Genomic DNA, 15,950 nt, shown 5'->3' on the forward strand with positions numbered 1-15,950 from the left:
TTTTATCTCCCATCGTGTGTCTCCGGATTTACCGTCGCTTTGTACCTATGAGATCCATTGGAAAGTTGCAAATGTTCTATTGTCATTTGGCTACACTAACCACAGATACAAGACTATTACATTGAAAAATGTTTGACTTAGGTACATTTGGACAAAAATCTTAATTATATTTTTTACCTAAAATTCGTGAGTCAATGATCCAGTAAATCTGCCATGGTCTGAAGCGTCTGATAACCTGATCTCCGTCACGGTAGGGCGTTAGTGGCCTGATAACACTGCCGTGGCGGCCGACGGGTGATCACTGACTAATATTCATAATCTAAAACTATCGGATTATTCAAAAGCACTTTGATGGCTATAGATAAAGAGTTTCTCAGTTAAAGTATTATCGGGATTTTCAAACTAGCTTTTGTTTGTCCCTTCGCTCGCTTAAATTTCCAACGAGAAATATACTTTTCTGGGATTAAAGATACATTCTCTTGAAGTTCTAGCTATGGATGTGAAATGTCAAGACGATTGGGCTTTTAGATAAAGCGTAACCATTTAACAAACGTACATTCAAAAAATAAAAATTGAGAACGCTTTAGAAATATAAGTTTTTACTTTTCTGTCGTTTTATCTGTAGATGGCGCTCAGATCATGGAATAAACTGATCATCAGATCAAATCAATAGCCGTATAAACAATTCCCGTGGGATTCGAACCCACAACACCACATACAATAAGGTAATTGTCAAAACCATGAAATCAATCGTTTTTATACTAGCGGCCCGTCCCGGCTTCACTCGGTTCTAAACCATAATACATTAAAATCCGCATCAACATCCGTTAGATCTGAACATACCGACATAGGGACAGACAACGGGAAGAGACTGTTTTACACTATGTAGTGATAGAAATTAGGCTGTTTTCACTTTTAAAGTATTAAACACTAAGTACCTTAATGTAATAGGTACCTAGGTACTAGAATTTATTTCTAGTGCGAAAGTTAAATGGATACTAGGTACCAGGTACCTGATTGAATTGATCAGCATGAGAGACTGTACCGTGAGAATATTTAGGTAATAAATAAAAGACAGACATACATTAAAATATGACAAACTATTTAATCACGTCTAGTATGATGGCCTAAGCTACGGATTCAGTAATAGGTTTACAAATATCACAACGATAAATACCCATAACTGTTGCATTTCACAGTCAATTAATGCAAATGGCTAATAGTCTCTGCAAGATTTAAATATAACAAATATTGCAAATTAAAGTTTGGGCAAATTGTATGTATACATTCAAAATTACAAGTTTCAATTCAAATATGATTGGGAATCACATAATAAAACCTGACGGATTACTCCTCAGGAAAAATGCAAATAAAAACCTACCTTAAGTATACTATTATAAGATTCATTTCAAGAAGAGAACGTTCCACTCTAATTAGCTTATGAGAAGGAGAGAGTGGGAGAGAAACAAATTATCAGTCCAGTAATCCGTGATCTATATAATGATCTTGTTCGTATGAAAATTCGGTTACCATAACGATAAACAAGATTTTTTTGTGCTCGATTTTAAATTTTCACAAAATTAAATATTGAATTATTAACTATTTTGAAATAGTTGATAATTCAATATTTATTATTCAAGTATACATTAGTCCGACTGTACATTTATTATAGAACTTGCAACAATAGACGTTATTGTCTTCAACGTAAGACATATTTTCGATTACAACATTGATATTATGGTTACTGGATACTAAGAAGTTATAAAAGTTTGTAGACATGATTTTATACTTATAGAAACATCCTTAATAGTCTAGTTAACAATTAAAATGTAGATCACCTGATATATATAAAATACAAAAAGACTATGAAAACAAAAATCAAAATGGCGACTCCATACATTCTTGAACTATGATATAGGTATTGCCTCAGTTCTTTTCCGCAATTATTCTGGTCAGCTTTTACCACTAGACAATGAGAACCTACCACCGTCACCACATATACGATGTCTGAACTTATCTCGGACGAGTTATAGAGAATTTACAAAACATATGAAACGAAACTAATATTAAATATACTTGGGACAGCGTCTGCGGAATACAATTTTTAATATAATTTTAATATTTTTTACACAGTAAATATCTTTAACATTAAAACATAGTTCTTAGAACATACATATCAGCATTTGAATATCAGTTACAACATTTTACTATTACACCGTATATCTAGATTTCAATTTTGTGCACGATACACCTGATGAAAATATATAACGAAGACTAGCGGCCAGTCCCTGCTTCGCTCGGATAAAACCATAATAAATTATATAGTGTTGTGTTTCTGTTGGTTAAAACAGTACAAAAATCAGTCAGGTTTATCGCGTTCATACAAACTGATAGGCAGACGGTCTACCGGTGATAAACTTTCGCATTTATGATATTAACACTTACGCGTACGTAAGAATTTAAGACAGCTATAGACGTCGTCGTAACAATTAAACTTCTTTTGTGTCTCGTTGAGCGTCCACGAAAGTGTTAATAGGACCATAAGGTTGGCAAACCATCAGATACTTGAGTATTAGAGTAAAGATGTCTAATGATTTTATTTAATGTATTTATTTTAAAATAAATAAAATAAGAAATGTTCTTCCCTGCGCTGGAAACTGGTTCCTCCTCCAGTTTTGAGCGATTCTTGTTCGGTATATATCGTATCGTGCACAAAGTTGACGAAAATAAATATAGTATTTCCCTTTCCCGAAAATCTTTTATCATTCATTTTGCACATATCTTGAGCTTACTAAATAGTGGAGATACATTTATAGGTCTAACCGTTTTTCTCAAAATAAGCAAATAATTTTGCTTATATAGAAAAAAAAGGCATATATTACTGGGTATAATTACTGGGTATTGTGATAAAAAATCATACGTCACGAATTAATATAAAAAATATACGTATATCCTTAAAGCAATGCGTCCGTGTTTCTTGAGTCTGAGCGAGCGTAGGCAAAGAAAACTTCATCATTGTTCATTTCATCTTTCATTTCACTCATACGAGAAAGGGAAGCGCGTACTAGATATACACGAGAAGAAACGGAACAGCGCTACTGTCTTGTTCCTCATTGTGTACCCGTTTTTACATCGCATATGTTGTAAGCTAGGCCAGGAACTTGTATGGAAATGTTTTATCTCATTTGGCTATTCCTTATAGCCGGGTCCGCAGCGCCAATTTTCTAATTTCGCCTATTGTTATGTTCGTTTACTCCATATTGCGCTATGCTTTCGTCTTTCTTTAGTGAGCGCTAACACAAAATGAGTCACTTCCCCTCCCCGCAGGCGAACGCGGGGGATGTTATCCATTCGGTTTGGAAAACATGTTTTGGTGTTATTTTTCTAACATAACAGTTAGGCCACGCCCCTAATCGGTAAGTAAATAACGTTTTTGTGTTAGCTAACACGAAAACACGGCGCTGCGATTGTAAGTTTACATTGTCTTCAAGCTCGAGTAAACTATCATAAAAATCAAATGACAATACAATTTAATATACCCAAAATAAACGCTCAAGATCGGCAATTAGCAACACTCAACACGGAACTACGTTACACAAGTACCATTGATATAACCCTCTCCTCAATCGTTACAAACTACCCACCGAATATAATAACTACAGTAAACACCACCACATTTCTAAAATATACGAAATTCAACGATTTTTTCTGAAAAAAAAAAACAACGTACAATCAACTGCACGTCAAGCTAATCTGCATACATTTCTATGCAATGACAATAGTAGCGAGTTTGCAATGAATGTTGGGTAGCTTAATGTGCTTTTAACTGTACAAGAAAAAGTTAACTTGGAATTACATTTTTTTTTTCAAATTAATAGTTTAATTTTAGCATGTCACACATGCTTTACAAATTTAAATAATGAGATGAAAAAAAGACTCGAGCGGAAATCGAACCCACGACCCTGGACCCACGAACCGGTGCAGTGCTAATAGAGGCCGATATCCATTCGGCTTATTCGTGACATTTTTCATCTCATTGCTTAAAATTCAATTTTGTGTGATGTATTTAAAGTTAACCTACGCATGAGGCATTTTGTTACATCAACAGCTGCCGAATATTTGAAAGAAATATAAACAAACACGTCCACAACTCTCGTACTATCTCTGTCTCGCTACGCATGTAGAACAGAGACAACACGAAATTGGACATATTTGCTTAAAATTTGTTTTGATATCCGGCGCAAATCAACTATTGTAAATGTTAAAAAACTCTATATTTTGGCTTAAGTTTTGTTCGACTGAACAATTTGACTGCAATTCGACTGAATTGCAGTCAAAGAATTTTTTAACATTTATCAATAAATTGATTTTTGAATTTTCTTAAGTGTGACATCACGCCGATGATATGTAAATCTCTGAATTATATCTAACAAAATTTAATAAATAATAAACAAGGTTGTCTCGTGTCAAAGACGGAGTATTAAGTCATCCATAAACAGTAAATATACATTATAAATTCAATTTTAAATTCAACAAACCCATAAAATTATATTCGTATAATTATATTACGTATAAACTGATTTATATGCAATAATAAATTTTCTTAATATGTAACATTGTTATTATTATACTAGCGACCCTTACCGGCTTCGCCCGGGTAAAACCATGATAAATTATATACCTGAACCATGCTAAGGAAGAACACTATATAAAAACCCACATCAAAATCCGTCGTTTTAAAGATCTAAGCATACATACATACATACAGACAGTATTGTTTCATACTATATAGTGATATTTAACATAGTACAAAACTACTCGCTTTTATAAATTAATAAAATTGAAGCCAATATTATATCGATATATTGCTACAATCGCACACATAACAAATAATATCAGAATTACACAGTTTACATACAAATACATTTGAAGATTTGTGTGTGTTGCAGCAATACAAACATAATAAATATACATATAGACAGACAGTAAAATGTCTAGCCATGGTCCTTATTATAATTCCAGAGTAAGACACGCATAGGTACGTACAACATCAAACTTGTAGTTGCAATAATTGTTAATTTTGATAAATTGATAACACAACGGAAACTTGTGTTGTGGATCCAATGGTTATAAACACAAGATTAAACACAGAAAGAAGAAACTGCTTTTGATTTTTGTTTATTGCCAACATCCGAATTCAATTAATGCATATTGCTGAAATATCGTGTGAATTGATTAAGATGAAAAATTAGAATAACGTGAAGGAACGTCAATTAAGATCATCTTTTGTGTGTTTGTCTGTGTCGTAAGATAGAAATAAATATAGTGAGAAACAGACGTATTTTTATATAAGCCACATAATTAATTTAGATCAAAGATCTAATTACTCAAGTCTTTTAGTGTTAAAATCAAGTTCTATTTTCCCAAAGCCTTTAGTGTTCGGTACTGCCGCGTATTGTATATACATTAATATCATAATTATAATTATTCTTAACCTCGGTATCATCTGGAAGTGTCTATTCGTTAAATATTTTGAACATTCTGATGGTTCACTTACAAGTTAACCTTAGAATAATAACCTCTAATAATAAACAAATAGAAAAAGTTCCATAAAAGATACGGCGTTTAGTTTAAATCAATTAAAGACAATTTTAATCGTGCTATCCAGCAGCAACGTCCCATCTCTGTCTCGCGGTTCCGTCTATCTCTTAAGAGAGAAGGAGACATTGTACCACCTTTTGAGAACACTATTTCTATTTATTTATAATTTAATAAATGTATATATTACACATTGTATAACAAAGATTTATATTCCATCATTTGCATACAACAGACATGAAATTTTACAATATAATAAACATCAACGATCGCTTGTTGGATCATATATACTATATCCATATAAACACATACATGTCATACATACATTAGTATACTTACCTAGAATAAATTTTATTTATAGAAAAAATGGTTCCATATATTCAGTTTTGAAATTACACAATATTATAAATAGATACACGTCTATAATATATTTTTAATATTTATTATTATACAAAATAAATAAAATGCTGTTTTTTTAATGATATAAATTAAAAAAAACGCACTTGAAGTATTATAAAAAACACGTTGTATACGGCAAAACCGTAAAAGTACCAAACTTGGCTTCCTCCAAAAATTGTGACGTCATATCATTTTGATCCAGATTATAACATTTTATAAATATTTATATTGATAGTTTTAATAATACATTCAAAAACATATTTTATAATTGGTGGTTGGTGAGGTTGGTTGGTGCCGCATGCGATACTGTAGCTGGCTATTGTTATACATATCACACTACACACGTAATGAGATGAAGAAAATGTGGAATCGAGCGGGAACTGAACACCGCTTTTATCGAAACCCGATCACAATTTAAAGTCATTAAAGTTAGTCATAATAGTGATAACCACCGCTTTTCATCACGTCGTAGATCACAAAATAATGTGAAGTCAGTAGAAGGAGTAGGTCTGAGTGAGAGTGAGAGTGAGAGAGAGAGGCGAGCGCGCTAGTCCGGCGTGAGGTAGAGCCGGCGGCGCGCGCGCGCGCCTCAGCGCGGCGCGCGCGCGTGCTCCGCGTGCAGCCGCGCGATCTCCGACACTATCGCCGACTCTATGTCCACGCCTGGGGCCACGCGTCACGTTGGAACCGGCCTCAATACTTCCACACTGTCGCCGAACTCGGACCACATGCGTATACATTGCGTGGTTTGTATGAATGATTTTATTTACCGCAATGAAAAACCAGCAATGTATGCCGAATGCGCCAAAGTTTGACTCTTCGACGACAGTGTGGAGCCGGCATTGTATGATTGATTTAAAAATAGAAAGTTTTTTGTAGCTTTGTTGCAAACAACGCGTGAGAAAAAAAAATCATGTTCATACAGTAAACCGTTGGGAGCCCATCCTGGTTGTACCATTAAATCATAATTATCACTATGAACTGTTATTGAAACTGACAGACATGGAATATTTCAACTCTGTAGGACCACCTAAATTGTGTGAAATTTAACACGAGATTGGTGAAACTAAATATTACAAAAATAAACACAAAGCCAGCCTGATTAAGGATCGTTACTTCGAGCCCTTTAATTTGATACGCATATTGTAGTATTAGAAAAAAAAAATGTTTTTCACCAAGTCCAATGGCGTTGCACAGCCGCCATTTTTTTTAAGGTCAGCTAAGAACATTCGGGCAGCTAAGACGAATATGACGATTACTCAAATGACTAAATCCGTTCAGCGGTTTTGGAGTCGACGTAATAAAAAACGCGCGAAAAACAATAACCTTCCTTTGTAGTCGGGTAAAAATAGGCTTTATAATAAACTTACGTGGGGTAGATATATTTGTTAGAATAGTATGTTTGTTGGAATAGGTAACGCTATTCAAATGAGTTTCTTTCGGCATTTCTTCTCGACAGCGGTCCTTCCGAAATGCCAGTAGTTTGTAGCTTGTGAGAGCCTGTGAAGGTCTAATTTCTGAATAAATTATTTGATTTGATAGGACAAAATAAATTATGCCCGACCCGGCTTCGCTCGGGGAAAACATAATAAATTATACACACCTTCATCTAATCAGGAATCAACTATCTATTAGTGAAAACGGCACGAAAATCAGTGTTGTAGTTTTTGAGTTTATCGCGGACACACAGACAGACAGACGCGGCAGAGGACTCTGTTGTATAAATGTAAGGTTAACATACCAGCATGTACTTCCTCCCTGGTTAGTAGAATTTCTTGACTCGCCTCGGGAGTGACCAAAATGACTCTGTGATGTCGGCTTTGCAGCATATTCGCTACTACCATCTGAAATTGTTATATTTTTCACACTAATTTTTGCCCGCGGCTACGCCCGCGTGAATTTCTCTGCGAAAGCGGAACAGACATGATATTCATATAAACTTTCACATTCTCATTATAGTCATTTGGGGATTGATTTTTGAGTAAAAGAACGGGGGGACTTTAACTAAATGTATAACAAATTTCATCAAAATCGGTCCAGTGGCTTAGCTGTGAAAGCGGAACAGACAGATAGACTTTCGCATTTATAACAACTAGTTACGCCCCGGGGTTTCAGGATAGAAATACAATTTTTGATAAAAGCTTTTATTGTTGTCAGACAGATCTTGAATCAATGTGTGACAAAAAAATTGTGTCCGTGCAGTAAACCATTGAGGAGTTCCCTAATTCGAAGCCGTTCCTGGGTGCACCATTAGATCATTCTCATAATAATCATCATGACGACCTCGGTGGCGCTGTGGTAAAGTACATGTGTCTGAACCGAGAGGTCCCGGGTTCGAACCCCGGTCGGGTCATGATGGAAAATGATATTTTTCTGATTGGCCCGGGTCTTGGATGTTTATCTATATAATATGTATTTGTTATAAAATATGGTATCGTTGAGTTAGTAACCCATAACACAAGTCTCGAACTTACTTTGGGGCTAGCTCAATCTGTGTGATTTGTCCGTATATATTTATTCATCAATAATAATGCATTGTCATCAAAGCTAAAAGTGTGTACAAAATTTCAGCTCGATCATTTGAACATATACTACAAGGGGCATAGTTACAAGCAAGTTACATAAAATGAAAAAAATTAAAAAAAAAAAAACTGCCGCGAGATATCCCACAAACCTTGTGCTTGTACTTGTCCAGCGCAGCCCTGGCCTTGGGGATCAGCAGGCTCTCGTCGGTCTCCAGCTTGAACGACACCACGTACGCTGCGGGCACCCACAGGTTTACCAAAGGCTTCAGCATCTTCGGCACCAGGTGGAGCTGGATCACTGGCGGACCACTTTCCGATTGCATTTTGTGGGTTGGCTGGAAAAATTTTGTTTATAAACACAAGCCGTCTTGGATTCGCACGTAAAACCATATACGGAGTCCCCTTTTTTTTTTGCATAATTTATTTTGTCCTATCAAATAGAATCATTTATTCAGAAATTAGACCTTCACAGGCTCTCACAAGCTACAAACTACTGTCATTTCACAGAAAGACCGCTGTCGAGAAGAAATGCCGAAGAAACTCGTGTTACCTATTCCAACAAACATACTATTCTAACAAATATACCTACCTCACGTATATTGTATGTACATAACTTTAATCAAACCTTCCAGCAAGCAAGGATATCAGTCTTAAACACATTTTGCAAAACGATTCTCGAAGAGGCCCGTGTGTCCCATGACTCCAGCAATATGGCTTGATAATAATTTTAATGAAATTACTACAGTTATAAGTACAGTCAACAGCACATCAAGTTGCCTCCGCATGAACCTCGATGGCGCGATAATAGCGGCGAGTTTGCAAAGAATTTGGGTAGGATATTGTGCTCTCCACTGTACTTAGAGGTATACCTATATTTATCAGACACAAAAAATTAATTACATTGAAGGTCTTAAAGTCTCACCACTTTGTCCTTAGGTATGTGGAAGTCCGAGACAGCGGCGGCGAGGTACAGCATGGCACGCGGACCACAGCGCGCGAGACACTCGCACGCGGCGCGCAGCAGCCACAGGTAGTCCGACACCGTCGTGAACGTCACGTACAGCACTGCGCCTGCGCCGTGCGCCGCTTTGTACCGCAGCAGTATCGGCGCCAGTACGTCCACGCTGTCCGGCTTCACTGGAGGGGACAGTGACGAGTCACTGAGCGAATTCCCAGCGAAGAATGCTCAGAGGGGTTAGTGCGGGTTTGAATTTCACTTCTCACCATCGAATCGATTCGAAGTGAGGCGCAGCGCACTTCGCCCACAGAGTTTGGTTAAATTCGAAGTGAAATAAGAAAAAAAAGCCGTCAGAATTTTCTTAATATCTCTCTAGTAAATGTTTCAGATTACGTTAGAGACTAAGATGCTTAGAATGAGGTCAGCATAAAAAATCGTCTGTGAATTCACAACCGACCGCCTGACAACAAACAACCATCTATTAGAATGTTATTGCTGACAGTTAAAAAAAAACATATGCAACGACAAATATATATAATAGTAAATAGTACTCTAAATGTGACCTATTTTTACCGCATAGAAAAACCAGCAGTGTAAAACAAAGTACAATATAAGTAACGTCTCTTTTACCAATATGACAATAAGTGATTACTTACTGATTCAGATTCATTAGCAAACCATTTGCAGATAGTATGTGATATGAAGCAGTTCCCACAAACCTGTGATGGTGGTGTTCGGCCCCCGCTCCTGAATATCCAGCATGTCCATCATCTTCTGCCCGCTGAAGTGTCTGGTGAACGGCTCCAGGGACTTCTGACGGTGCATGAAGATCACCGCATAACCCTGGATCGAAGGCAGTTACTCGATATTAAATTTAACCAGGAGTAGCGTATCCGAATAGAATGGTTTGCAACAGCATTGGTTGAGGTTGAATTGTGGTTTTCCTGTTTGGATGGTAAGCGAGGCAGTGTAATTACAGAACTTAGACCACAAAGTTGACAACATGTGACACGTGTGTCTATGTGGCAGTCGTCCATAGACTATAGCACTTCTCATCAGGATCAGGTGGATACCATATGACTGTTTGCAGCTTGGTGATATAAATAAAGTATAAAGATAAGACAATGAATACCTGTTCGAGGAAATATTCAGCGGAGGCCGAACCCCGAGTGCCTGCGCTGAAGTTGTCCACAAAGCGAACTGTGTTGTGTTCTAACGGGACTGTGGTGCCGCCAGACTGAAACAAAATTAGCGCATTTTGAAAATAATTATGAGATGAAAAAAAATTGTAATTGATCGAGAATTGAACCCAGGCTATTGTCTACATCCAAAACAGTGCTCTTAACCACTGAGCTATTGAGATCATGGCAGTTTGGCCGAATTAATTAATCTCTATCAACATGCCTCACTGTTACAAGTAAGAAATAGTTTTTGGAAAAAAAGATAGTTGTGCTAAAGACATGAATAAACATCAGAGGTACTTCGTCCCATTGTGCCCAAACACTGGTTAAATTTGATCGGTTAACATTTCGATATTGCCACTGACAAAAGCTATATTTTAATGCAAGATTTGACAGAACCTATATAAAAATTTGTAACAACACTACTCACTGTAACGAGTACAATCTTGTTCCCATAATGGTCATGTCGCTCACAAAACTCTTTGAGAAGTGAGCGGTTGTCCTCAAAGTCCGTGGGGGGCAGGTGCACAGCGAAGAACTCCTCCCAGGAACCACTCGCCATCTCAGCTGCTGATTCAGCCTGAAAATACATGAATCAATGCCAAGTCCAACTAATAGTAAGGTTTATTTGTTAACAAACATGTTAACAACATCATTTTAGCCCGCCCAATGCCGGGCATTCATTATATCATCCGCAATAGTTTCATATTTTATGCTATGTACCATGAAGGTTCTATTCAACAAGTGTCACGCCATATAATAGATCGTGATCATGCATGACACTAATCATTGGGGCTTATGGTTCACAATCATGTGGCTTAAAACATTATTTTTTGTAATATTTTTTCTTTTATTTTCATCAATTTTTTAGTTATTACGACTAGAAAGTATTTATTTTATGTATTTATTTAACTTAGCCACAGAAAATATAAATGTTGGACTTAGCCTAGTGCTTCCCTGCCAATTAACTGACAGAGTGATGTAGTGAAAGTGAGAAAAGTGAGTGAAGTGAGAGTGATGTAGAAAAGTCTATTAACCAGGAACAAGAAAAAATAGATAATAATATAATACTATATATACTCAAGTATTGTTTCGAGAAAATTAATTTAAAATAATATTTATTTGTTAAACATTAAACATACATGAAATAACAGAGATGTAATCAACATATATATGTATGTATCACCGTGCACTGCCTTTGAAGACTTATAAATATTAATAAAATTGTCCCTAAACCTAAAAAGTACCTAATATGTTCCCATCTACTATAATATGTAACTGGTTAATTAAATGGGTACTTTATTATTTGGTTGACCTGATTTAACAATCACTAGTACTTGTGTCCATGGTGAAAGGATTACCAAAACTGGTGGGCATTAATATACACTACACTACAGCCAATTGAAAAGCCACTTCTAAGGGTACACTTGTTTTGTGGATTGAGAAGGCGTGGCATTGGTCAGGTCATCACACCACAACTACATTTTTATAATGTTTTTATGTCTTAGTGAATAAAAGATCTTGTCATATTAAACCACACTGGCTAAATAATTTTAAAAATTATACAATGTGGTCACACATGACTATATGGATTTTGTTGGGCACCATTTTTCAATTTAGTAGCTAAGTAATTAATAACCTTATAATTTATTAATCAAGGTTGCAATTGTTACTTCAAAATTGCATAAATATTATGTATGTATGAATGAATGAATTATAGGTAGCTAAACTAGTAAATAAATTTGAAAAAGGGATGAAATACTATCAGGTCACAGGTAATATTTTAGGTACCCCTATGCCACCTATCACCGCATTTGTTAATATACAACAAATATTAACAAATGCGGCGATATCTAGTAGACATAGTATTAAGTATTTTATTGCAAATTTTAAGTTATTTAACTCTTGATCAGGGTTGGGTTTACACACAAAATTTTCACAACTTCTTCATAATTTACAAGTTGGGTTGGCACCAGACTTTTTGGAAATAAACTGGAAAATATTGGGTGTGAACCCATCTCTACTTCTAACCCATGCCTTCCACTTGTTGATTGTAAACTAACATCCAAAACTCAATTGTATACTTACAAAATAATTTAACTCAAATATTATTCCAAAAAACCCCTAGGAATTATTATAGAACGTTCACAAGAGTGAAGATTACAACAGAACAACAGAAGTAACTATACCTAATCCGAAAAATATATTTTGATGTTATGAACTATGAAGATCATGAAATAAACACAGAATATTAATTAATCCACTAATTGGGACAGGAATAGGGACACGAGTCTATAATTTTATAAGACATTAGTGAGGCCTTCCCTTGAGTATACCAATATTTACTTGCCTCGGGTTTCATCGAAAAATCAATGCGAGAGGGACACACTTCACTGACATCTTATGATTCGCAAAGATTAATATATAGTTGTTAGTTTGTACCTTTGGAACGAGATAAAATTTCGTGGACTTTGCTCTGATAATAACACTCCGCGTGACATATACAGATGGGATTTCAATATATCTAAAACAAGCGGAGATCTAGCGTAGACGAACAGTTCCCATTCCTCTCCTCACCTCACTTTACAATTTCTCAAAATTAAATCCTCACTAAATCGCAAGCTTGACACTTCACTAATTGACATTTCGTTGACATCTACAATGACGTTGACGTTGGACAATAGAGTCTTTTATATACGACCAAAATTATTTATTTTCAATAATTTTTGTTTTTATCAACTTATCAAAAGAGAGGAGGTCGGGCATTCTACTTAAGATATTAAACTTGCAAACAAAATATTGTAGGTATAATATTTTATGTGAAAAGTGGCTAATTACCATAGTTTTTATAACCTGCACAAGCTGCATTGCATCAGAAAGAGCCAAGGTTCTATCTAAAAATATTTTTTTGAAGGAATATAGTAACACTGGCTATATTACTAAATAATTGTGTAAATAAGATGTTAGTTTCGATGAAGCACTATCTACCTATAAGGCACCTACGGATTTAATAAAACTATTTTGGTCAGGTATCAATTTACGAAGTCATGGCATGTGTGTTTGTCGTTAATATTAAATGAAATATACCTACCTACTCGTAATATATGTATTTATCAGTGGCGTATCGTGCTTTGGATCAAAATCAGAAAATATCGGGGGGCCAATTTAAGGGTACCTATAAAAATAGCCAAAAATACTTGCATTAATAAATAAATAAATAATAAATAAATATATTAGGACAAATCACACAGATTGAGCTAGCCCCAAAGTAAGTTCGAGACTTGTGTTATGGGATACTAACTCAACGATACTATATTTTATAAATAGATACATATATAAATAAACATCCAAGACCCGGGCCAATCAGAAAAAGATCATTTTCCATCATGACCCGACCGGGGATCGAACCCGGGACCTCTCGGTTCAGTGGCAAGAACTTTACCACTGCGCCACCGAGGTCGTCAAAATTAATACAAATATTTTTTTATTATTATCAAATTCTCCTTAGAAAAGGAATCCTGCAATATTAAGTTATAACTTCTAGTTTGGAGCTGGCATAACGTTCGCAGGCACGATTAAGCCTAGAAAAACGCTAAGATTTCCTAAGATTATTTTTATCAGGAAACTGGCTAAACTTTACAATCAGCCTATTCTTCTTGCCTTATTACGAATCATTATCTAGTTTCCTATACAGTGTACTTATATGTAGGTAGCAGGTTCTTATCCTTTTTTACATATTATAAAACAAAGTCTTCTGCCGCGTCTGTCTGTCTGTTCGCTTGGTTCTGCGATAAACTCAAAAACTATTTCACGGATTTGTACTTACGCTAGACGGATATATGTAGTTACATATGCTAGTCGGATATTATGTATACTCCAATTATTTAAAATCAATCAGTAAAAAATTATCAACGTTTATTTATTTATTTATTTATTTATTTATTATTAAACAAAGTAGGTATTCATTATATTACAATGTTATTGTTCCGCAAAACTATTTACACAGTTTGTCTGCGGTCAGTCTCATATAAACTTGTCTAACAATAACATAAGCCAATTAAACCATAAGTATATTATCTATGTAGGTAACAATTTTTTTATAATTATAATCAAAAATAATCTATTTGTTATATATTTTATAGTAATTAAGTAGTAATGTTTTAAATACTTTATTATTTACTGTGTTAGTCACACTTACACCCCTAAATGTCAACGGGCAAACCGTTCAGTAAGTAAGTTTTTTTTAGTATTCTATCACTATAGTAGATGCTTACCCTTGGTACTTCCAGTTTGCCCGCAGTCACAGATCTAGTGCCGTAACCATGGCTAGTGACGCTTAACTTCTGATTGCTTGTCACTTTATATAGCCACAATAACCCCCTAATTATACTTCTAGGTCGAAAGTGTGAGTTGATATCTCACCGATATTATTAGAGTAGGACCTCTAACGTACAGATACCTATAGGTAGGAGGAGCGGGTGCAAACGCGCTAACTAGCACCGCCTTCACATTTTATAAATTCCTTTCATTGATTAGCGAAGACTAGAAAGTAAGTGGGTAAATTTCACGACTGTTTGAACTCGGCGTGTAGCGTTTCATTAGTGTCTCACATTTTGTTTTAATAATCTTTCTTTTATTTTTATTAAACACTTATAAAATTAATATTGTACCAGTACTTTAATTATTTATAAAATAAGATAATTAAATTGATTATTGTGTATGGTACAATTTAATAAACACTAATGATAGTCCACGGCGGCGTTCAAAACGCTCGTGAAATTCACCCAGGTACGTAAGCGGTATTGGTCCTGCGCCTGTAATCGAAAGATCCCAGATTCAAAACCCACTTGTACTACATGGGTTTGTATACCAATCTGACTCTTATTCAGTAGTAGTAGTCGGGTCATGATGGAAAATGATCTTTTTCTGATTGGCCCGGGTCTTGGATGTTTATCTATAAAAAATTGTATAAAATATTGTAATACATATGTATTTGTTATAAAATATAGTATCGTTGAGTTAGTATCCAACACAAGTCTCGAACTTAGCCATAAACACATTAGGTACACAAAGAATAGAGTTTAGGTACTCGTACATATGGAGCAAAGGCGGACTTATTGCTCAGCAATCTCTTCCAGCCAACCTTTTTTAAAATACTAGGATTAAAGTGCAAGAAATAAAAATGTTTAAAAATAAGTGATGTTGGACGTCTAATTTAAAAGTTCCTTACACCACATTTTAAACAAAATGGTAGATTTGGTAAAAAGGTTGTCCGGATAAGTAAGTACC

At 35.3% G+C, this 15,950-nt stretch overlaps 1 protein-coding gene across 2 annotated transcripts; it reads right to left on the minus strand.

Moving 5' to 3' along the window:
- Window positions 1–1,081: 1,081 nt before the first annotated feature.
- Ppcs (Phosphopantothenoylcysteine synthetase) lies at window positions 1,082–13,277 on the minus strand. 2 transcript variants are annotated; one of them, XM_053749395.2, is made up of 8 exons: window positions 13,012–13,277; window positions 11,092–11,241; window positions 10,613–10,717; window positions 10,200–10,323; window positions 9,445–9,659; window positions 8,672–8,857; window positions 7,739–7,841; window positions 1,082–6,660 (listed from the first exon to the last, which is right to left on the minus strand). In XM_053749395.2, the coding sequence occupies exons 1-8, from the start codon at window positions 13,021–13,023 to the stop codon at window positions 6,587–6,589; spliced, it is 969 nt and encodes a 322-aa protein (XP_053605370.1). In that variant the 5' UTR covers window positions 13,024–13,277; the 3' UTR covers window positions 1,082–6,586. The 2 variants fall into 2 exon arrangements, with proteins under 2 accessions (XP_053605370.1, XP_053605371.1); XM_053749396.2 differs by having other exon boundaries at window positions 13,104–13,276.
- Window positions 13,278–15,950: the final 2,673 nt, after the last annotated feature.

The sequence above is a fragment of the Plodia interpunctella genome, chromosome 9 (assembly GCF_027563975.2).
Source record: "Plodia interpunctella isolate USDA-ARS_2022_Savannah chromosome 9, ilPloInte3.2, whole genome shotgun sequence".
Taxonomy (NCBI): domain Eukaryota; kingdom Metazoa; phylum Arthropoda; class Insecta; order Lepidoptera; family Pyralidae; genus Plodia; species Plodia interpunctella.

What these genes read in the sequence shown, in the direction of transcription:
- Ppcs (XM_053749395.2), bottom strand. An exon ending in ACATACCTAAGGACAAAGTG is followed by an intron (nt 8,858 to 9,444) that starts GTGAGACTTTAA and finishes AAATTTTTCCAG; the next exon opens with CCAACCCACAAAATGCAATC. An exon ending in TGGACAAGTACAAGCACAAG is followed by an intron (nt 7,842 to 8,671) that starts GTTTGTGGGATA and finishes TAACAATTTCAG; the next exon opens with ATGGTAGTAGCGAATATGCT.